Source organism: Canis lupus, chromosome 30 (genome assembly GCF_011100685.1).
Source record: "Canis lupus familiaris isolate Mischka breed German Shepherd chromosome 30, alternate assembly UU_Cfam_GSD_1.0, whole genome shotgun sequence".
Classification (NCBI taxonomy): domain Eukaryota; kingdom Metazoa; phylum Chordata; class Mammalia; order Carnivora; family Canidae; genus Canis; species Canis lupus.
Window position 1 is genome coordinate 28,696,733 of NC_049251.1, and position 23,917 is coordinate 28,720,649.

The 23,917-nt window shown below is 36.1% G+C and overlaps 1 protein-coding gene and 1 long non-coding RNA gene across 10 annotated transcripts in view; one reads left to right on the forward strand and one right to left on the reverse strand.

Annotated features, from left to right (window-relative positions):
- LOC111093317 overlaps positions 1 to 7,987 on the forward strand; it is a 39,492-nt gene extending 31,505 nt beyond the window's left edge. The window contains exon 5 of one of the 2 annotated variants that reach the window (XR_005381764.1): positions 7,380 to 7,986. This is a non-coding gene — a long non-coding RNA (uncharacterized LOC111093317). Of the gene's footprint in view, positions 1 to 7,379 lie in introns of both variants that reach the window. The other variant, XR_005381765.1, reaches the window with a different exon arrangement.
- HERC1 (HECT and RLD domain containing E3 ubiquitin protein ligase family member 1) overlaps positions 1 to 23,917 on the reverse strand; it is a 183,851-nt gene that overhangs the window by 89,535 nt on the left and 70,399 nt on the right. For all 8 annotated transcript variants that reach the window (XM_038580636.1, XM_038580639.1, XM_038580641.1 and 5 more), the window contains exons 15-24: positions 20,599 to 20,751; positions 20,341 to 20,473; positions 18,289 to 18,480; positions 15,734 to 15,955; positions 13,623 to 13,796; positions 10,026 to 10,140; positions 9,817 to 9,937; positions 7,439 to 7,610; positions 4,670 to 4,982; positions 4,084 to 4,204 (exon numbers count right to left, since the gene is read on the reverse strand). In XM_038580636.1, coding sequence (XP_038436564.1) covers positions 4,084 to 4,204; positions 4,670 to 4,982; positions 7,439 to 7,610; positions 9,817 to 9,937; positions 10,026 to 10,140; positions 13,623 to 13,796; positions 15,734 to 15,955; positions 18,289 to 18,480; positions 20,341 to 20,473; positions 20,599 to 20,751 — 1,716 coding nt within the window. The remainder of the gene's footprint in view (positions 1 to 4,083; positions 4,205 to 4,669; positions 4,983 to 7,438; positions 7,611 to 9,816; positions 9,938 to 10,025; positions 10,141 to 13,622; positions 13,797 to 15,733; positions 15,956 to 18,288; positions 18,481 to 20,340; positions 20,474 to 20,598; positions 20,752 to 23,917) is intronic.

Here is a 23,917-nt window from a genome sequence, read left to right on the forward strand (position 1 = left end):
CAGTACCTTCATCATGAGGGTTCATGGAAGAATTTTATCTCAGGCCTCAGAACCAGAACTTTCTGTGTTTCCCTTGAACAACTGGTTTGCTTCTATCTTTTAGACACTGAATCATGTAAGTCATTATTTGCTCTTCCTATTTGGTGATCCACTTTTAGCAGGACATCACATGATATGTGCTGAGGTGTATACTTCTGAGAGCTTTAATTCTCATCTTCTTTCAGCCCTAATTCACTCATCTAATTTATGCTTTTATAAATTATTTATTTTTAAATACTAAATCAAATCCTTTGAGAAATAAGGGGGAGAAGGAATAGATATTATAGTACAAAATGTTGGTATGACAACTAACAAATAGTTAAACTTAGGTTTAATTAACTTTGTTGAGGTTTTTCTGTTTATTAAAAGAAGCATATAGTATATTATGTAACACTCTTTTTAAAAAAAGATTTTATTTATTTGAGAGAAAGAGAGAGTGTGTGTGTGAGTGAGCATGAGCAGGGTTAGGAGGAGACAGAGGGAGAAGCAGGTTCCCCGCTGAGCAGGGAGCCTGACACAGGAGCTTGATTATAGGGCCTCATGACTCGAGCTGAAGGCAGATGCTTAACCGACTGAGCCATCCAGGTGCCCCTCATGTAACACTCTTTATAAAAGAAAGATAAAGATGGAACACTTGGGTGGTTCAGTTGGTTAAACATTTCGTGGTTTTGGCTGAGGTCATAATCTCAGGGTCATGAGGTCGAACCCTGCATCCACCTCCACAATGAATGCAGAGTCCTCTTGATATTCCCTCCTCTTCTGGAGAAGAGGAGAAATCTGCCCCTCCTATTCTGCCCCACCCACTCATGTTTGTGCTCTCTCTCTCTTAAATAAAATAATCTTTAAAAAAAATAAGGAAAAAAAAAAGATAAAGACTTAGTATTAACTGGTTAAATTTAGTTATTTTAAGAAAGCATTTCATCCACTCATAATTCAGGATAAATGAACTACTACTAGATATCAAGGATATGAATGGTAATCCTGAATAACCTCAAACAGAAGAATAATATATTTTAGTTGGATTAACCCAAACTGCCCCCACTGCTTGTTCCCCTTCACTTATACCAAGGTCTCTAAACTGAAGGCTTAACCCAGGTCTCCTTTCATCTGCAAAAAAATCTGCTCTGATTCTAGACTTTCCTACCTTTCACAACACTATCTTTCTAAACATTCCATGAGGAAAGATGATCAAGAGCAAATCTTTTTCAAAAATGAGCTTACTCATCTTTTAAAAATTGTATAGAATCTAAATGAACAATTTTGGCAATTAAATCTCAGGGGCAACACACCTCTACTGATCTTTCCGTTATGTTTTGAAAACATATTTTTTTTGAAAACATAATTTCTAAACGTTTTAAATTATATTACCAAACTTGTTCTGCACAAGAACCCAGTTGAAGCCAGTACAACAAGTAGTTTTATTCCCCATTTCAAAGATAATGAGGCAAGGGCTCAGAAAAGTTAAGCTTCTTGCCCCAGGTCAAAATCAACTGTAAATCTTAAACTTATTGTGACTAAGTCAGATTTCATTGTTTGTTTTCTAAAAGTATGTCGCTTTTGGGATGCCTGGGTGGTTCAGTGGTCATGATTCCGGGGTTCTGGGATTGAGTCCCTATCAGGCTCCCCTTCTCCCTCTGCCTATATCTCTGCCTCTCTCTGTGTCTCTCATGAATAAATAAAATCCTTAAAAAAAATAGTAATAAAAATAAAAGTATGTTGCTTTAACTACATCTATCCTCATCTTTTATCTTTTCAATAAAAATGAGTTATCAATCTTTTACAGTATGCTTTACATATTATTAAAGGTGGTGCTAAACTGCTGAGCCACTGGGGCTGCCCCAAAGACCTGAATTAAAGTGTAGAAAGCACAGAATGGGCACCAAAATTTGACCAAAATAGATTAAACAGCAATTCAGTCATTTAAAAAATAATTTAGGGGCAGCCCGGGTGGCTCAGCAGTTTGTCGCCACCATTAGCCCAGGGCGTGATCCTGGAGACCCGGGATTGAGTCCCACGTCGGGCTCCCTGCATGGAGCCTGCTTCTCCCTCTGCCTGTGTCTCTGCCTGCCTTTCTCTCTCTCTGTGTCTCTCATGAATAAATAAATAAATAAAATCTTTAAAAAAAATAAACAATTTAGTGACTGCCTATAGGTGCTTGCAATATAGCAATAAATGAAGCAGCAAAAATTCCTGCCCTCAAGGAGCTTATATTCTAATGTTGGACAACAGAAACTTATTGATAAACAAAAATAATAAGTAGATTATGTTAGGTGCAGGGTGGTGGTGGTGGGGGGACCAGTAAAGCAAAGTGGACAAGGAGTGAATATGAGGAAAGGAGGGCAAACTGCAATTTTAAATAGAGGAGTCAAGGCAGGCCTCATTGAAAAAGTAGCATCAGAATGTAAAGTTGAAGTGAGGGAATTAGCCAGGCAGACAACAGTATTCTAGGGGGAAGAAAGGGTCAGGTAAAGATGATAAGGAGAAGTTGTGTGGTATGGTCACAAAAAGGCCAAGATGCCAGTGTTATAGAAGGAGAGTCATCAATTAAGGACAGTAGTAGAAGAGATCAGAGTGATAGTGGGGCCAGCAAACATAGAGTCTTATAGGCCCTTCTAAGTTTTCTACACTGAGAAAAAGTGAAGTCACTGGAGGTTTTGAGTAAAGAAGTGACATGATTTGTGTTATAAGATTACAACAGGGTGGGGAAACTAGATAATGAGACTGATCAGAATGGAAATATAAACAGAGAAATCTCAGAAACTGTAAGACTGGGAAGTGAACTGGGAGCACAAGATACAAATGGTAATGAAGAATAAAAGGAAGAAAAACAAAACATCATGATAAAATGAAACCTGCTTAAAGACACAGTTAAGCCTTCTTTAGAGGAGGAATCTTTTATGTTTTTACATAACAGCTTTCTGTTCATGTACCACTTTATACCTTTCAAAAATATTTTCACATCCATCATCTCAATTCATAAAACAGAGAAATTTCATAGCTAAAAATGGAGCTTAGAGACGACTCAGTCCAAAAAACCAGTTTCTATTTGAACTGTCATGTGACATGACCAGTCTCACAGCTGTTCAGAAGTAGAATCAAAGCCAGATGCCAAGTCTCACATATTGCCATAAACACAACAGGCACTAATGTCCTCCCATCACACAATTCTCTGGGACACTAAGGGTCCAAAGAAGTCAACTAATAAATATAGATTATTCATGTACAAGACAGAGAAACAGCCAAAATGAATAGCTATGAACTCTAAGTTCAAAGCTACTCAAATAGAAGCAATATCTTAGACAGGTTTCACACTATAATTTACCTGTCCCACTATAGCATATTTTACTTCCTGCTTCTTAGGTAAATCATCATCTCACCTGCAGTCCAAGTCCTGGGTTTTTTGGGTAGGTAACTAAGAGCTATTGAACGATTTCAAATAGAGCTATAAACAGACTTGTGAAATGTAGAAGATGGGCACAAAATATGAGGTTTGAGCCTTCTGGATTAGTCTAAGCAAAAGAGAAGGAGAGTTTGAAACAGAACAGTGGCAAAAGGGAAAGGACATATTAGAAACAAATTAAGGGTAAAATTTTCAAGACTTGACTAACTGAACTGCAGGGAGTATGGGAATTTACAAAGATGAGGAAAATGATGAAATCATTTTCATCAAAAGATGAATCCTGGGTAGTTAAGAATATCACCTACTAATATAGGAAATATAAGACAAGATTTGAGAGAAAGATGAATTTATTTTTGGATAGGTTAAGATTGGGATAACCTCATTTTCAGGTGGAATGTCCATCAAGAAGTCAGATATATGAATTTGAAGTTTAAGAAGAAGTCAGAGTTAAAGACAGAAATCTGAGAATAATTAACATATAGATGGTAAATATCTGTGCAGTACAGCTATCTTATTTCTCTTAAAAGTTCTTTTTTAAAAAGCTCTTATATTTCTAATACAAACATATATTACTGTAACCAAAGTCTTACGTATCTATATCCTGAAAATAAAAATCCCTCTTTACTGAATCTGGGTATACCTACCAGTGCATAACCCTCTTCATCTGATTCAGGCTGAGACAAATCAGATTCACTCCTCGATTTGATCAGTCTATAATTTGGACTTGTGTGGACTAGCCGGCTCTCTGCAGTAAGACTTTCACTCCTGTCTCACACGCACAAAGAAAAGTTTTTCAATTTGGATGGTTAGTGAACATAAAATTGAATGGAACTAGCAGCACAGAGATAATACACACACAATGATAAGTAATCATATCTGTCAGTGGGAAATCCTGACTCATATATGCACAAAACCCTTTATAGTTACATTAAATTAACTTGCATGCCCTAAATTACAGAGATGCAAATAACTTCCTGTTTGTCAACTGCTATTGTTTATATGTATGAAAAATTATGCCTCGTTTCATCAGAAATGTATATTCCAGGCTGAGTCAATATCGCTCTTTATATTACTTCATTACATTAATATGTTATTTCACCCTAGTCAATTTGTATTTCCTCCCCCATGTCTGTATTAATTTCAGAAGACCACTACAACTTTGAGAATCAAGTATTTCAGTGCATAAAGTAACAAAGTCAAGTAATATTTTAAGTTTCTAGTCAGTCCCACCTGGTCATAAGTCCACCCCCTTCAGAAGCACTTGTTGAAGGCTGCTGCAACTGTCCTTCTTCCTTTCGCTTCTGAAGCTCATCAATCACAGGACTTACTCCTAATATTAACAGGGCACACCGATGGATCACAGAGTTGCAGGCAGCAGTGTATACATCCTGACCCTCAGGAAGGTCTGTGCTGACCCTTCGCTCTTGCTGAGACTGAGGAGGTGGATCATCAGCTCGAGTCCCAGACCCTGCCCCACTGTTCATTCTATCTCGATCTCGACTACGAGCTACTTCACGGGCTGAGAGGAAACACTGAAAGATTTCTGTAACATGCAACACAAAAACAAGGTCTTAACACATGGGGAGAGAAGAGCAAAGAAAAATAACAATAAAAATAGTCATAAAGTTTGGATCAAAAACTTACTGAAAGAGGGAAAAATTATTTTTAGACATTAAATGCAGATAGTAACTAAGTTAAAACTATATTAAACACATGTAAAATAATTAACTTTTCACAAAAATTACAACAGGAAGTACCTATGCCTTTACAGAATTTAGATTTGATTTATTCTATTTCTACTCTTATTAATGAGTTAGATCACTGCTTTCCAAAGTGTGGCCCCAGACCAGAAGCATCATTATCTGGGTACTTGTTAGAAATGCAAATTACTGGGCCCATCTCAGACCTTCTGATCAGAAACTGAAGGCATGGGGCCGGCAATCTCTGTTTTAGCAGGCCCTCCAGCTGATTTTGAGCTCCACTAAAGTTTCAAAACTACTGGGTTAGATAAAAATAATTGCATATTGGGATCCCTGGGTGGCTCAGTGGTTTAGCGCCTGCCTTTGGCCCAGGGCGTGATCCTGAAGTCCCGGGATCGAGTCCCACATCAGGCTCCCTACATGGGGCCTGCTTCTCCCTCTGCCTGTGTCTCTGCCTCTCTCTCTCTCTCCTAAATAAATAATCTTTAAAAAAAATAATTGCATATTTCTGAAATGTTCATGACCTCAGTATGAAAATATCAGGTTACAAAAGAAACATAAAATCTAAGTTGTATTAAAGTCTATATATATAATTCCTGACAGCTACACTTTGCTATATCTCAAACACATCTAAAAAGCACAGCCACTAATGTTCTTTGCTGAAACATAATATGGTTATACTATACAGCCAAGATTGCCTCCAGAGTCAAGTGGCATCATCAAGAATGTCTTATCTGATACCAACCTTTCCCAATTCACAAGTATAAAAAGTCACTAGGTTTTAATAAGGTTCTGATGCAGTGGTAAATACTTCACAATAGGAAAATAATTTTTTGCTCAAATTTGAAATGAAGACACTATTCTTATTGGGAATTCAAGCAGAAACATTGGTAAATTACTAGATTCATCTGTTGATAATGAAGTACAAACTTTAAAAATGGATTTTATATGTGTATTTTATAGAATTATTATGACAATATTTTCATATGCTGCTTAAAGTCTCTTACTTCTGTAAAAATCACAGCAACAAACAGAGTACAAAGCTGAAAATCAGTTAAAGTAATTAAGAGAATGGTCACTAGAGTTTTGGGCAGATTTCACTCTAATTCCAGCTACTATTAGAGTGGCCCTAGCACATAATTTTGCCTCCTTAAACCTCAGTTTGCCCATCTTTAACATAGGTTAAGTACTAGAGTGCATCTCATTAGACTATTGTGAGGATTATCAGCTTATCTATGAGAAGCATTTGACCCAGTGTCCAGCAGGTAATATAAGTGCTCAAAAACCATAGCTGCTTTAAGAATTACTGCTCCCTGGATGACTATTACACTTCCTTTTACTATAATTGAGGGTTATATTTTGTTACTGTGTTTTCCCCTTTGGACTTTGCTTTCCAGAATTTCTAAACTAAGTTTTAAGTTTAACTGCAAAGGTTCCCTCAGCCTAGGTTTTTAAAATATAATTATTCTCCTTCCCCATCTCCAATTCCCTTTTCCCTCTTGTTTTTTTAATGGGTTTTGGTTTAGGACCATCTCCCTAAAAGAACACAAAGAAATTGATAGTAAAGTGTCAATCAAATTGATTGATAGATACTGACAATCCCAATACCAAGCTAGTCATAATGTTCTAGTCTACAGAGTGAATACACATTTTAACCTGAAATAGCCAAATCACTCAAAAGATACTAACAAGTGATTAACAGTATTGCTATTTCCTTTTAAACATCTAAATTATTATCTTTAAAAATTATCTGTTGACTTGGAATATACAAGTATGAGAAGTATTATTCACCCAGCCAACAGTATTCTCATGTATATTCTTGTTCTCTATTGACAATGGCAGTACAGTCAGTGGATGAAATTTATAATCTTAAAAGTGTAAACATACAAAAAATAACAAGGTTCTCCTAGTAAGTGCAGAAAGGATCTCTCTTCCTCACCACGCAGAGGCCGGTCAGGCCAATGGACAAATTGGCACCCTCCAAAACAAACTGTGAATGACCTTATCCAGTCACTCACGGGCATCATTTCATGCATAAGACTCAGTGGAACAATTACTGTTTCTAAAAGCCTGCTTTCAGAACTTTTCAGCACAAAATAGGCAATCCAATAGTTCAAAATGGAACTAGCACAGTTTTAAGAGCTGAAACATTCATTAGGTGATGTAAATTCTGATCACCAGTACAATATTAAATCCTTTTTGAAAAAACAGAGAGAAATTTTTGCCTTTCTCTTCTCCAGTTTCCCTAACAGAAAGAATGCCACAATGTGTATCTGTGAAGGAAGAAGGGTGTACTCACTGCCCGCTGTCATCACTTCATGTTCCCGTTCTTCTTCTTCATCCTCCGGCTCAGGATGCCCCTCTTCCCTGTTTCGCTCAGCCTGTTCTTCCATTTCAGCTTCTTCATCAATGGTCCGAGTAAATGAATGCTCCTGAGGGTCAACATCTGCAGAGTCCTGGTTTTCTGAGATCTTAAAGAAATAATACTATACTGAATATATTTTTCAAAAACTTGGAAAACTTTATTAAAGACCTTGATTTTTATCATGGAAAATACTGCTAATATTAGTAACACATGAATTTTTACTCCAACTACCCTAAAGATACACTGGATAAATCTGAAAAGATTAGAAAGAATATACGTACACAAGATATGTATAGAGACTACCCCTACGCCCTCCTATCTTCAGTATCTAGATTAGAATGTCATGTTATAAATTGACTCAAATTTATATTGCTATTCAGCTATAAATTCCTAGAGCTGCAACGTAAAGATGAGTGTAAAACCAAGCATAAAAGGTCATTTAAGAACACGAATTTTTATACCATTCAGTCTCCCTCAAGCTGTATATGTTATTATCACTCTGTATAAATGTTTAACAATTCTAATTTAAAACAGTATTTTTTTACTTTTTTTGGTGAGAATATTTAAGCTCTACTCTCTTAGCAATTTCAAATATACAAATAGTACCGGTTTTTTTCTTTATTTTGTTTTCCCCTGAAGAAACCAAAAATTAGAAATCTGATAAGGATGATATTACTTTTCTTTCCTATAGTAGTTAAGCTACCTAGCAGTCTCCTGGAGGATAGAGTCCTTGTAACAGATGTTAAGAGTGTCACAAATACTGTAATAGTATATATCATCTCCCTTACAAATTTTAGTATAAAGTACAAGTGAAATATTTTATTTAATGCATAATATAAGTTATTTTGTGATTGTGTAAGTCACTTATCCCTATAATGTGAAGTTTCAACTCTGAAACTCAACAAAATGGCAAATTAATACATTTCAGGGACTTTCAAGGTCACTAACAAATAGATCCACAAATATTAAATCAGTGCAGGCCAAAAGAATACTATAATTCAAATGCAGAGATAGAGTCTGGTTTTTAAAATCTAAATCTTAATAACAAGAATACAAAGCATCTAATGTATAAAGCTTTAAAGTAAGCATTTCTGAAGGCAACGTATTATCCAATTTTATAATTACAGGATCATGTTATCAGAATTACCAAGCACTTTAGAAATCACCTATTTTTGTTGGAAGAGTAGCTTTGGAGCATTTTTTTTTTTTTAAGAGAGATAGATCGTGCATGAGAGTGCAAGCAGGGTGAGGGACAGAGAGAGAGACAGAATCTCAAGCAGGCTCCAAGCCAGTATGGAGTCCTACACAAGGGGTTCAGTCTCACAACCCTGATATCATAACCCTGACTGAGATCAGGACCTATACTGATATCAAGAGTTAGACACTTAACTGACTGACCCACCAGGCATCTCACTTTTGGAACATTCTTAATAAGAGGTTTCAATCTTAAACACCAGTGGTGGACAACTCTAAGAAGGCTCTTCTCCTTATATTCAGCTAACAATGATTCTTCATTCAATTTTTAAAAAAGATTTATTTATTCATGAGAGACATATATATATGTGTGTGTGTATATATATATATCTATATATATCTATATATATATAGAGAGAGAGAGAGAGAGGCAGAGACACAGGCAGAGGGAGAAGCAGGCTCCATGCAGGTAGCCTGATATAGGACTTGATCCTGGGTCTCCAGGATCATGCCCTGGGCGGAAGGCAGGTGCTAAAGCACTGAGCCACCCAGGGATCCCTCTCCATTCAATTTTTCTCCTTTGGTGTTACTTATGCCCTCTGGAACAAGAAACACTTATTTCCTCTCCTACAGGGAAGCTTTATTTTTAAGGCAGCTATCATGTGACTCCCTTTTTCATTTCCCTAGGCTAAACATTTTTGACACTTCCAGTTCTTATATAAGATGACTTTCAGACCTTTCAAAAATCCAAGGTAGCTCTTGTTAATGTCCCTCATAAATTATAACACCCCAAATTAAACAGGATAATTCAAATATAGTCTGATCAGCATAAAATAAAGGAATACTTCATATGATGTGCACAGCCCAATTTGTTAGTATTTACACAGCCTATGAATATACAAACTCTCATAGCAGCCATATCGTTTGATAAATATAGGGTTAAATAAACCTGAAATCTTTTACTCACCCAATTTTTTCACCATATAAAGAAGTATGTACTCAATATTTATTGAACATCTGCAATAATCAAGGCACATTTTCCCCCTCACATATATCAATATGGAGCTATCTCTCACAGCTTGCAGAAAAAACAGAAATTAACTGATTTCCAACTTTACCCATCTGTCTCGTGATGATGACCTGGTCTGAATAAGTTCAAGGTTCTTGCAAGCAAGTAAACGACTTCGAACTTTGTACACACAACGGTACACTTCTGATAAGCTTTTACCAGGTTGATATCTAAATAAAGAACCAAAATAGAAAAGTTACCTAATTTCTAACATCATGAGAGCAAATATTTGTCTGAGGATAGTTTTAAGTTACTTGCCGGCTTTCTCCACATGCTTGGCTAAGTAAATTTGTGTGTTTCAGAAGAGCTGCAAAAACAAATCTAGACACGGTGTCCAAGAGTGACTCATTACTTAAAGTTGCACTGTCCCAATCTGAAAACAAAAATGATGCGCTGACATTTAAAAGGGCTCAGAAAACAGTTCAGAGTAATTTAATAGCTTTAGTAATCCAACATCTGAATGTTAATAGCTTTAGTAATCCAACATCTGAATGTTAATAGCTTTAGTAATCCAACATCTGAATGTTACCATTTTCCTAAACATTGTTTAACAAATGTACCTACTAGAAACCAGACACTGTTCTGTGTGCTAGGGATATAGCAGTTAACAAAACTAAGTCCCTGATCTCAGAGAATTTATTTTCTAGCTGGTGTGGGGAGCACCAATAAATATAAACATTAATATGATAGAAAAGTGCTATACAGAAAAATAAAGCAGGGTAAAGAAAACAGGGAGTACCATACTGTGTGAGATTACTATTTTACATAGGCTGGTTTGCAAAGGTCTCGGACAAGGTACAGGTGAGCAGAGATGTAGACAAAGTCAGGGAAGGTGCCATACAGAAATAGTGTCCCCTCAGGAAAAAAACTAGTGTAAAAGCCCTGAGGGTTCAAGAAGGCCACTATGAGTGGAGCAAAGTGTGCATGCACAAGTGGTAGGAGACATTAGAAAGTTGGCTGGAGACCAGATCGTATAGGGCCTTTCAGGCCACTGCAAGTCCTTCAGATTTTACTCTGAGGGGAAATAGCACCATAAGAAGGCTTTGAACAGAGATACAATATGATCTGACTTGTGTTTCAAAAGGCTGACTGTAAAAAAATAAATAAATAAAAATAAAAAATAAATAAAAGGCTGACTGTGACTGCTGAGCGGTGAACTAGATAGGGACAGCAACAGCTGTACTGCAATAATTCAGATGAGAAATGACAGTGGCTCACACTAAAGCAGTAGCAGTAGAGGTAGTGAGAAGTGTTCAGATTCCCAATGTGTTTTAAAAGTAGAATTGACAGGATTTGTTGATTGATCAGATGTGCCAATATGAGAGAAGTCAAAGTTGACTAGAGATGTACTTAGAATGTGGCTGGCATTTACTGACACAGGAAGAACACTTCTGGAAAACAAGGAGCTACAATCAGGAGTATCATTTTGAGTACTGTCTGTTATATATCCTTGTGGAGATACTAATCAAGAGAGTAGACTAATGAGAGAATATATCTGGTATTTGAAGCCATGAAGTAGATATTGTGAATACCATAATAAAATGAAATGAGGTGGTTAAGAAAACAACATTTGGACACAGATGAGTATATGGAATAGAAAACCAAAACACAACATTAGATGATAAGAACTTTAATTCTTTAATTCCATGCTAGCATACTAGTACTGTACTTTCAAAATGTAGTACACTCATTAGATTCCAAATGAGAGTGGGAGGTTTATTGTCTGCTAAACTCTGTTAATTTGACAGATTTACCATGCTACTTAAAAATAAAACCAAACAAACAAAAAACATCCATGGAAAATATCAAGCCCCAAGTTTATTAGTTCTTAATCCCTTCTTAAAACTCCTATCTCAAGAGATAAAAATCTTCCATCTCAGTTTTCTAGTCATTTCTGTATGCTTAGGGAAAAAACTAAATTTAGACCTACCTATTACACAGGTTAAAAAAAAAACAAACCTGACGATACAAACATGCCTGATTTTTTTTAAACATGCCCGATTTTGGGATCCCTGGGTGGCGCAGCGGTTTGGCGCCTGCCTTTGGCCCAGGGCACGATCCTGGAGACCCAGGATCGAATCCCACATCGGGCTCCCGGTGCATAGAGCCTGCTTCTCCCTCTGCTTGTGTCTCTGCGCCTCTCTCTCTCTCTCTGTGACTATCATAAATAAATAAAAATTAAAAAAAAAAACATGACCAATTTTAAGAAAATCTTACAGGCCACAGAAAACCTTAAAATGATAGACTATTACATAAAAAATGTTTCCATATTAGGTTCATGAGAAATCATCTGTTCAAGGGAATGCTTGTTGTTCTGACAGCTGCTATGATTTAAAATCAAACATGACCCATTTCAAGGAAGCTAATACTCAATTTAAAATGCAAACTACAGATCCCCCCTGCTGTGTTTCCACTTTGATAGAGACTATATTTCTATACAATTTTTAAAGTAATGGGTTCTTTTCTTCATTAAAGTTAAGGTCATTTCATATTAAGCACTACGGAATGTTTCCATTATTCAAGTATAGTCTAAAGCTACAGTATATAAGCAATTTAGCAAATGGAGCCCTACAATGAGTTTTTATTCATCTTATGTTTATATCTATTTTTTTAAAGTTCTAACTGCAATTAACAAGTGATGATATAAAAGAAAACCTAACTGCATGTTCTGTACAAATTATGCAAATATGAGAGAATATCAAAGAATACAACTTAAAAAGTATATTTTTTTCTCTTCCATTACCATACCTTTCTACTTCTGCTTGAAGTCAACACAATATAGAATGCATGAATGATAAATGAATGATAAACTGGATGAAATTAAACTTTCAAAGATATCATATCACAATGTTATTTTAAAGATCTGAGCAATATGTAACCTCATTTCATTTTTGTTACACAAAATAAAAGACAATAAAAGGTAAAAATGTATTTACTTTTACCATTTTTATCACAGGAGAAAGACAATTCAAATAGGGTGAAACTAAAATTATGACAAGAAAAAAATACAATGGAGAAAGACAACTCGGGATATGAGAGTCTGAACAATCAAGGTCACCATTAAAAATAAAAACATGGGAACTAAAAGGAAACCAGGTTTATCTTCTGAAAATTTGTACATAAAATTAACTTTATTAATCAAATAATATCAGAAATTGAAATAACACTACATACTTACATAGCACTTTAGTACTGTACTTCATCTTATTTCAAATTGGTGTTTTTACCAGAACTCTGTGGTACACAAGTGCTTTACAGCAAAAGAGAATGAGCAGGCCTAGAGCTTAGACTTGTACAAATGCATCCCTTTAGTTCTTATCCCAGAGCTTATGAAGGGAAGAGCTTCATTAAACAGACTCTTAAACTAGACCCATTTATACTGCAGAGAATCCTTTATTAAAATGTTTGCCTCTGGATTTATCTTTTATATAAATCTCAGTTTTCCCACAGCAGGTTTACTTAAAGTAGAATACATACTTAGCATATTTTCTACAATGAAGAAAAAGAAACTTATGTTTAATATTTTTTGTAAAATATTTTCTATAAAAAATAAGGTGATCCCTGTGATTTTCTTTTCCTTTTTTTTTTTTTTTTTAAGATTTTATTTATTTATTCATGTGAGACACAGAGAGAGAGAGAGGCACAGAGACACAGGCAGAGGGAGAAGCAGGCTCCACACAGGAAGCCCAACATGGGACTCAATCCCTGGTCTCCAGGATCACATCCTGGGCTGAAGGTGGCGCTAAACCACTGAGCCACCCGGGCTGCCCTGATTTTCTATTTATATATATATTACATATATATTAGAATTATAAGCTATTTCCATATTTATCGACTTTATCTTCTTCATCTTACCTTTACTCACAGCATAATCCTGCATACTGATCCAAAGGCTTCGTGCAGGCTCTTTTGTACAACCCAATGCCAAGTCTACATAGACAGCAATTTCAGGCCGCAGCTTGTAATCAAAAGGCTTCTGTTCTTCATTGCCCGAAAGAGCTACTTCTAACAGGCAACTCATACATTTATCTAAAAATATTCAAGTTTACCAATTTTAAACCTGAATAATTTTGGTGCTACAAATAAAAAAAAAATCTTACCACTATTATTTAATCCATATGAAATAACACATTTCCAACTATTTTAAGTAGATGCTACAAAGGTAAAGTTCTTTAACATTTCTCAATCAGCAGTAATACCACCCCTTTAATTCCCTCCAGACAGATGTGTGACAAAACCTAACACCCAGGGAGGAGCTCTGGCATTTTGGCAGGCAGGAGCCAGAGAAGCTACATGTCCTATGTGTGAGCACGGTTCTGGAGAACTCTTTTGTTCAAAATGAAATGATGTCCTCACTGAGAAACATGGGACCACTAAGAAAGAAACTAGACAAGAATTTTTTCTTTTTTCTAGACTTAAGGGAAAATAATCAGGTAAGTATGACTCAAGAGAGAGCAAAGATCCCATGAACAGTTTCTCTATTGATATTTACATTTGTTCAAGTGGTTCCTAACTTTTCAATATTTTGGCATTCAGAATTCATTTTCCATTCATTCCTTTCCATTCATTCCATTCCATTCCATTTACTCATTTTCCATTACAAAAAAAAAATCTAAATAACAGGTTTGGAGGCTAATACCAAAAGTCAACTTATCCCATAATATTAATTGAATCATCCTATATCTACAATTTTACAGAGGTATTTAAACATAAAATAAATAGCTTCATGATCTTGTAATTTTAAAAACTGAAAGATACATTAAAACTGAAATTGATTTTATTCATATAAAGGCCAGTTAATTGACTAATATAAATATAATAAAAATATGAGGAAGGTAGAGATAAAGTTACTTTTCCTCAGAAAGACATTTGTGACTATACAGAACTAAACACTGATAGCACTGGAGCCATGTTTACAATGTTAAACCATGATTTTACTTTTCTTGATAGAACAGTATCTTAAGTATCAGTCTAGCATTCATCAATCATAGCCAGAATCACTGTCTGGTTCATAAACAAAATGATGAATATATACTCTCTATGTAGAAAAGGAAGAAAATCTTCAGCAGCTCTTCTCACTCCCACTCCCCAACCTTCCAAACACAAAGCAGAGCATGTGATTTTTGTCTTGGCTTCTATTTTTTGTTTTTCCTCTCTATTGAGGGAAACAAATCTAAAATTAGGATTTCTCTTAGACGTTCCTTCTTGGGCACTCTCTGAGTCTCTCTTTCTTTCATCAGAGGAACAATGAATTTTAGGTCAATAAGACCACATAGGCTATCTAATTAGTTCCTTATTTTATGAATCAATAGAGGCCCAGAGAGATTAAAGAACCAATCCTAAATAAAACAACTAGATCATCTCTTCAGGAACTGGAAAAATCTTCATGTTCAGACAGTCTGAGAAGCTGGGCTACCAGCAGAGAAGACAAATGGGATATGAGGCAGGAAAGAGAAACCCCAAAGTCACCATAAATGGGGAAGAAAAAATGTGATAATATACCAGGTAACATCTGCATGAAAGTAAGATAGGCTGGGAGGAGAGGTACGGTCTGTCACTCACATCTGGGAGGTGCTTAAAAACTGAACACTGGCAAGTCATGGTAACCTTACAGAGCTTTACATTCTTTGAAGTGGTTTTATAACTTTCAAGCCCCAGAAAACAAGTAACCAAACATATGCCCATTTTTATGAGTCAAATGACTTGCCTAAAATGAGTGATAAATAATGACAAGGTGGGACCAGATCTACATTACCCTTTTGGGGTTTGGAGGCTCTTTTAACTATACAATGCTGTAGGATTCACTTCTTCAAAGGGCTACAAGTCATGTTTCAGATTCCCCCATCCAGCTAATGTTTCACTTGTTTGCTATCAGTTCTCTATTCAGCAAACCCAGAATAAGAGAAATCTTCAATGGAGGTACAAACACAAGCATGTATTTTAAATATTGTAAAGAAGCACATTACCTAACTGAGGGATGTCCATTTCTACACCATCACTAAAAAGTGGTGTTTTCATCCAATATGCAGTGTCCTGTTCCTCTGGAGACACAGGGGAGCCCAGAAGCATACCACCAAGACACCGCCCAATAAGGAGAGCAATCGTTCTTTCCAGATCCACAAGCCACACCCAGGACTGGGCTGGCTGAGGTAATGGCATGCCAGCAGGATCAATCAGTTCTGGCCCTCCTAAAGATAAAATCATTAGTAATTGTGTCTATCTTCGTATTCAAGGGTTTGAATCTTTCTCATTTCTATTGCACTGCAATATGATAATGAAGCAAACTAAGTTTACATTGAAAACTTAGAACACTTTCTGTATATACTCTCTTTACTAGGCTAACTTAAAATACATTCAAATAAGTTTGCTATCAAATAAAAATTTCCCTTTTGGAGTTCCTAATTTTAAGATAAACATTAAAACAGTATATGACAGAAATATCCCATGAAATTCTACTCCTGCTTTTCATTATGCAGATCAAATTTCATCAAAACAGTGAGTACTTGAGATAGCTCATCCTTCCAAAATCAAAACAACAATCTAGCAAAACGATTTATTATTTTTTAATGTTTTTAAGGCTCGAATTTAGAACTATCTTGTACTGAAATCCAGACCCATGTTTTCTGTACATCTGCTTTTAAAGGTTCTTCACTTAAATAAGAAAAACTATACTTAGCCATAAATACAGGAATGGATGTCAATGAAATCAACAAAGAAAAACAAAGATCAACAAATCCAAAAACTGTTTTTTTTTTCCAAAAACTGTTTAAAAAGACTGATAAAATGGACAAATCTCTAATAAAAGTAATCCAGGAAAAAAAAGATGGCATAACTTCAAAAATTAGGAATAAAAAAAGAGGATGCAACCATAGTTACACTAGAGACTTTTTAAAGACCATTAATGAGTACTATGAACAATTTCATGCCAATAAATTTGAAAAACAACAAAATGACATTTTCTGGAAAAATATCAACTTCCAAAATGGATTTGACAAGAAACAAAAAGCTACAAGAGAATAACCTCTAAGGTAAGAAAATTAATAACCAAAGTCTATCTAAATGACAGGGCCAGGTGGTTTTATAGATAAAATCTTCTAAACCTTTAAAAAGAGATAACCTCTATCATACACAAATTATTTCAAAGAAAAGGGGAAAATGGGAAGGCTCCAAACTGATGCCATGAGGTTAGTTTAACTGTAGTAGTAAACATGACCCAAGGATAACACAAAAATGGGAAATTACAGGAAAATATCAGTTATGAGAAAATAGATGCAAAAATCCAAAATAAGACGATACCTACCTTACCTAATACAAAAAGAATCTTAACAAGTCCTGAGATACTTCAGAAAAACAAGAGTAAACCTGGAATGGCTCCATATAAAGCTTAATTGATATCCTGCTACAGTCATAACCTTGACACTTGACTTCACCTAAATCCAGTTGTCACAGAACCATATAAAATAAGCCAGGGCCTCACCGTCATCTTGTCCAATTCCAATCCTTCCAGAAGAAACCAAGGCTTAAGAAATTATTAGCATTTGCACAAGATCATAGAGGTAAGTCACTAGCTTTACGCCTTAGTCCAGGATTACTAATAAAACATGTGGCCTCACTTGAAACGTTCTTATTTTTTTTTAAAGATTTTATTTATTTATTTATGAGAGACAGAGAGAGGCAAAGACAGGCAGAGGGAGAAGCAGGCTCCATCCAGGGAGCCTGATGTGGGACTTGATCCCGGTACTCCGGGATCACGTCCTGACCCAAAGGCAGACGCTCAACCGCTGAGCCACCCAGGCATCCCAAAAGGTTTTTAAAACTTAGTAATCAAACTCCTTTGATAGCCTTATGATAGACTTCAATGGAAAAACACACTAATGTTTTCTAGACATATTGTTTAAGCTATATCCAACTGAATACAAAAATCATCAACATTTTATAAACTAGGAGTGAATTCAAGTGTCATGCCTAAAATCAGAATACTATTTCCGGTAAAGTCCTTAAAAAAAAAAAAAAAACAACTTGCAAAGAGATTCTCAATTTCCATCCTCTACAGTTACCTATATATCCCAACCAAAATACTAAATATTTTACTGTCAAATAGAGATTTAAAACTAAAGATTTTCTAATTTACGAAATAAAACTTTTTAATCAAACAATCCATTGATTGTAAAATGTGTCACTATGCTGCTGACTGAACTATGAAAGAATGCTTTCCTATTATCCAATGTTAAATGTTTCCTAATTGCAACAATGTCAAAATTTGAAAAAACTGTGCCTCAGAATCAATGAAATATACTACTCAAACCTGGTGACCATCTGAAGACCCTGTTTATAACACTGTTAGAGATGAGCAACTTTCTTACGTCTTCCCATCTCTCAGCTGCCCTTTAAACTTAGACCATAAGAATCTTACATTTTGATTACGTAAAACATCCAAGTGTCAGATATGACCTACCTGATGCATGCAAGAGGAACAACTTTTCCCAAAAGCCTTATTTGTTGTTTTACTATCTTTACTTACCATGAAGAGGCCACTGTAACTCTTGGTCTTCTAAAAGAGCGGCAGCTGGCAGGAGTCTATTAAGGCAATCAAGAGGCGGCAACAAGTCGAGGAGGTAACTCAACAGAGGCCGTGCCACTGACACAGGCAGTAACAGCAGAGAGTTAACAATCTGGCAAAGCATACTGCCTGCAGCTGAGACGTATATCACATCTATGAAAGGTAAGAAATTCAACATGGATCAATTGTTTCAAACAAACAAAAAAGAAAAAAACCTAAAAAATACTATTTCAGCCTGGAATTAGAGTCTACTAATTTGATAACTCTTTGTTGAACATGTACCTAGAGCTGACAGGGTGTTAGTATTTTTTTTAAGATTTTATTTATTTATTCATGAGAGACACAGAGAGGCAGAGACAGACAGCTCCATGCAGGGAGCCCGATGTAGGACTCGATCTCGGGACTCCAGGATCATGCCCTGGGCCAAAAGCAGGTGTCCAACTGCTGAGCCACTCAGGGGTCTTGGGTGTTAGTATTTAAACACTTTCAGAAAGTATCACCAACAGACACTTTGTGGGAAAGCATATAAATCCCCAAGTCAATAAATTCATAGGATTACAGCTGCCTCCCTTAAAATTCATTATGAAATTCTCATTCACAAATTTATCCTCATTTCAGTTTTACTAAGAAATAGTTATTGAGTACAACAAACCAGACACTGGTCTAAGTGAAAGGGAAACAGCCATGAACAAAGAGCTAAAAAACTTCTACCCTCATAATCTTTACATACTATGTTTTTTTTTTTTTAATATTTTTATTTATTTATTTGAGAGACAGAGACAGCGAGAGAGCACAAGCAGGGGGGAGAGGGAGATGCAGGATCATGACCTGAGCCAAAGGCAGATGCTTAACAGACTGAGCCACCCAGGCACCCCCTACATACTATGTTTTTTAAACCAAATTTACTTTTTTAAAAAAATTAAGATACTCAAAGCATCTGGTTTTTTAATCTCTACTGGTTTTAAATTAATTTTATTTCAATATTTCATTGTATTTGGGGGCAGGGAGGACCATCAGAGATGAGCTCCATTTGAAGAGATTAAATTTTAAATACCTGTGGAACAATAAAATGGAGGAGTCTAGTAAGCAATGGTTTCAGTTTCTCAGTTTCTTTCTTTCTTTATTCAGTTGGGGAACTTCAGAGATGAGGTGGTTTTAGAGAAACATACTGAATTTTTGTTGTCTTTGAGACAACCATTAAAAGACACCCACTAGGTAAACTAGAAAAGACTCTGCTGTGAAAAAGGAATTCTCAGCCAGATGCATATATAGAAATCAACAGACACGCGGTGGTCAAAGGAAATGGAACCAGATCAGATCACTCAGGGAAAAAAAAAGAGTTGAAGGTAAAATTCAGAGGATCTTAAACATTAAAGGGCGTGTACAAGGAAAAACAGCTTATAGGAATCAGCTGAAAAAAAGTTATCAGAGCGATATGAGCCAAAACAGGATTGTGACTACAGAATCCCAGAGAGAAGAAGGCATTTCAAGAGGGAAAATAGAACACTGGGAAATGTTGAAGAAAGGTAAAGAAACGGCAGACAAAAATTGACTTTATGTCATTTAAAATTAATCTTTTTTGAGTATCATCCAACACCTTTAAAAAATTAGGGCTCTTGGGCAGCCCCAGTGGCGCAGTGGTTTGGCACTGCCTGCAGCCTGGGGTGTGATACTGGGGACCTGGGATCGAGTCCCATATACGGGCTCCCTGCATGGAGCCTACTTCTGCCTGTGTCTCTGTCTCTCAGTCTCTCTCTCTCTCTCTCTGAATAAAATTAATAAATCTTTTTTTAAAAAATTAGGGCTCTTTCATGTCAGTTGGCATCTTTTCAGATTAGTCATATTAATCCCTGTTACCATCACCACCAAACCAAAATCAAAATGATCTTCAATAGGAAGGAGATTCAAGATCATTCCTATTCCACTCAGAAGTTTCAGGTCTCTTAAGACTGGGAAGGCTAAGAATTCTTGCTTTAACCACTGATTAAATGTCAAATCCAGTACCAAACACACCTCTTAATTTTTCTCCAACGCTGCCATTCCAAGGACTTTCTTTGAGCAAATTTGCAGAACGTGAATAAATATCTGTGGCATGAGGCAACAAGAGCTGAAGATGTTTATGAAGCAATGCCACACTGCTTGAGTTCTGGGGGGAAAAAGTTCCTACATTACTACTGTGAAAGATTCAAGGTACAGAAATATCATGCTTACCCAAATATCTGAGTTTCAAGGTCCCTGGGAGATCATCATAAAAGGCAAAGGACCACATACCTCACTAATGTTATTGATATGGCAAAATGCCAGCAGCTGTTTCTGGAGTGAACACAGGAGCTCATGAAGATGAGCAGGCTGGCTGTTTTCTGAAGATGATGTTCCAAGTAGAAATTTATCACTATTCTTTTCTAGCTCTCCAAAGGCTTGATCCTAAAAGGATATATAAATAAGATATTTGAAATACTTGAAAAGTCAAGTCCTACCATAAATGATTTTTGGCTTTAAGAAGCCAGTGTCTCCTTTTTCTCATGATCAGTCTTTAAATCTTTGTATTACTGTTACTAGCTATTAACAAAATATGTCAAGCAGTTTGATTTTGTTTTACCATTTAAAAAAATACGTTTCACTACAGAACTTTGAATATAGAGAAAACAGTACAATACATGCAGACAATATACTTCAACATTTTAACACAATTGCTTCCCATACTTCTTGCGTAAAGGTTTTGTTTTCACATCGTTGTGAAAGGACACAATTGAACATCTGAACTCAATTCTTAGAAATTAAAGTACTTTCAGATTATAAAAGAAGTAAGTGATGTCAACTATACTTAAATTAAAAGACAGGGGAAAAAAGAAATGGACTAAAGACACGACAACTAAATACAGTGTGTGATCCTGAATTTGGTGAGGGGATAGCTATAGAGCATATTATTAAGACAATTATAGAAATCTGAATATGGTTTATATATTAAATTGTATCAATGTTAAATTTTTTGAATAATTATTCTATTGTTATGTAAGAGAATGCCTTTCTTAAGAAATACATGCTTAAAAAAAATACATGCTTAAGCACTTAGGAATAGACAGTGTGGCATCTGTAACTACTCTCAAATTATTTAAAATAATAGCCAGACAGAGATAGGTAAAGCTAATTTGGTTGAAGGGAAGAAGAGAGTTCTTGGATTCTCTAAACTCTAAGTAAGTTTTAAATTATTTCAAGTTGGGATCCCTGGGTGGCTCAGTGGTTTAGGCCTGCCTTTGGCCCAGGGTGTGATCCTGGAGTCCTGGGATCAAGTCCCGCGTCGGGCTCCCAGCATGGAGCCTGCTTGTGCTCTGCCTCTTTCTCTGTGTGTCTATCATGAATAAATAAATAAAATCTTAAAAAAAAAAAAAAAGCCACCCAGTTGGGTACCTGGGTGGCTCAGTTAAGCATCTGCCTTCAGCTAAGGTCATGATCTCAGGGTCCCAGGATCAAGCCCCAAATAGAGCTCCCTGCACAGCAGGAAGTCTGCTTCTGCCTCTGTCCCTCACCCCACTTCTGCTCTCTCTCTCAAATAAATAGATAAAATCTTTAAAAAAAATAAAAGCCCCTCAGTCTATGCTATTCTGTTTATAGCAGCCCACAGAGACTAAGACAAGCACCATCACTGTAAAATCTTAGAACATGACAGGGGCCCCTGGGTGGCTTAGTCAGTTAAGCACCTGACTCTTGATTTCAGCTCAGGTCACAATCTTAGGATCATGAGATAAAGCCCTACCTATATCAGCTTCTGCATTGGGCATGGAGTCTGCCTGAGATTCTCACCTTCCCCCTTTCTCTCCCCTACCTCCCCCACTTCTCCGTCACACTCGCTCTCTCTTTAAAAAAAAAAAAAAAAAAAAAAAGTAAAAGAACATGACAAATTTGGTTTAAATCATTTCAGAAAGGAAAAATAATTTATGGTTTTAGCCCCCAAAGAGTTAATATTTTATTTCCATATAACATACACGTCCTCACCAGCCCCAATGACATTAGAAAGGCACTATTTTTTTTCACTTAATTTTTAATTGTAGTAAAACACATATAATATCAAATTTATCATCTTAGCAATTTTTGAATGAGCAGTTCAACAGTACCAAGTAAGTTCACATCATTGTGCACATGCCACTTTTAACTATATAAATGCAAGATTGTATCTTCCCTTGTAAGAGGGACAAATAAAAGTGTTAAGAAAGCCCTGACTCAAGAAGGCTAGAAATTTGCTTAAAGTACATGTTGCAGCCATGGAAGAGGTGCCTTAAGGATGCTAAGGATGTATCACTAATTACCTGGCAGCAGCTTCTAGAACTGAAGGCAAAACTATCAAATCATAGTAATTAGAGAGTGTTTTCTTCGAAAAGACAAGTGCATCAAACTATATTTGTGGTGTTAAGAATCCCACGGGCTTCACACTTGACAGTGATAGCCAGGCAACTTTTAAGAGAAAGGCACTACTTTCATGCCACATAAATATTCCTTACAACTTTGGAAAAAAAATATTCTGTCAATAACAAATGAATATACTATGACATGTTCCCATTCCATGTGCAGTCAAACATCAGATCAAACTTTACATTCTTAAATCTAAAAGAAAATAATGATATAGGCCCAACTGTCATTCGGACTTAGCAACCTTTTAATGTGGACAGAATAGAAAACTAAGACTTGCACAGAAGATACAAACCTGACCCTGAAGAGGTGTAGGAGGCAATATGAAAGGATACACAAACCATTCAAAGTCACAAAGTACACTCTGACTCTAAAAATTTCTAAAGTTATAGCAAGTTATAATTACATGGTTAAATAGGGTTATTTGGTAAGGCTTCTCTGAAGAAGTCATAGATTAGTAGAGTAAGTTGGAAACAGGTATGCCAGGTCCAAGAGCTCAGATGAGTGGTGCATATGCCAAATGATGAAGGGTCTGAAGGGGTTTTAATACAATGAGCTTATTCCAACAGTAAGATGCAGTGAAGAGACTAGCAATAGTGACAATAACTCCAATACTGTTATTAGCATTAGGTCATGATGTTGTGGATTAGAACCCATTGAAAGAGGGGGGAAAAAAAGAGAGAGATGGATCTAAGAAACACTTAAGAATCAAGAGCATTTTAACACAGGGAAAGCGATAGTGTCCACTGTCTTCTCTCCTACTGACCCACCTATTCTTAGTAAGTACCAACCACACTGTAATTACAGGACTGTATCTGGTAGGGTTAATACCTTCTTCCCTATTCTTCTCTTGCAAAATGTTGATGACTATTTTTATATTCTTATACATTAACATAAGAAAAGCTTGGTAAAATTCTAAAATAAATCTTTTTGGAATTCTCAATTACAAGTCATTTGGCTCTTACATTTCAGAAGATCTGACACATTTTTGGTCACTAGAGGAGTGGAGTCTAGAGTTTTATTTCATATGTATGTATGTATGTATTTGTAAAGATTTTATTTATTTATTCATGAGAGACACAGAGAAAGGGGCAGAGCCATAAGCAGAGGGAGAAGTAGACTCCCTGCAGGGAGCCTGATGTGGGACTCAATCCCAGAATCCTGGGATCATGACCTGAGCCAAAAG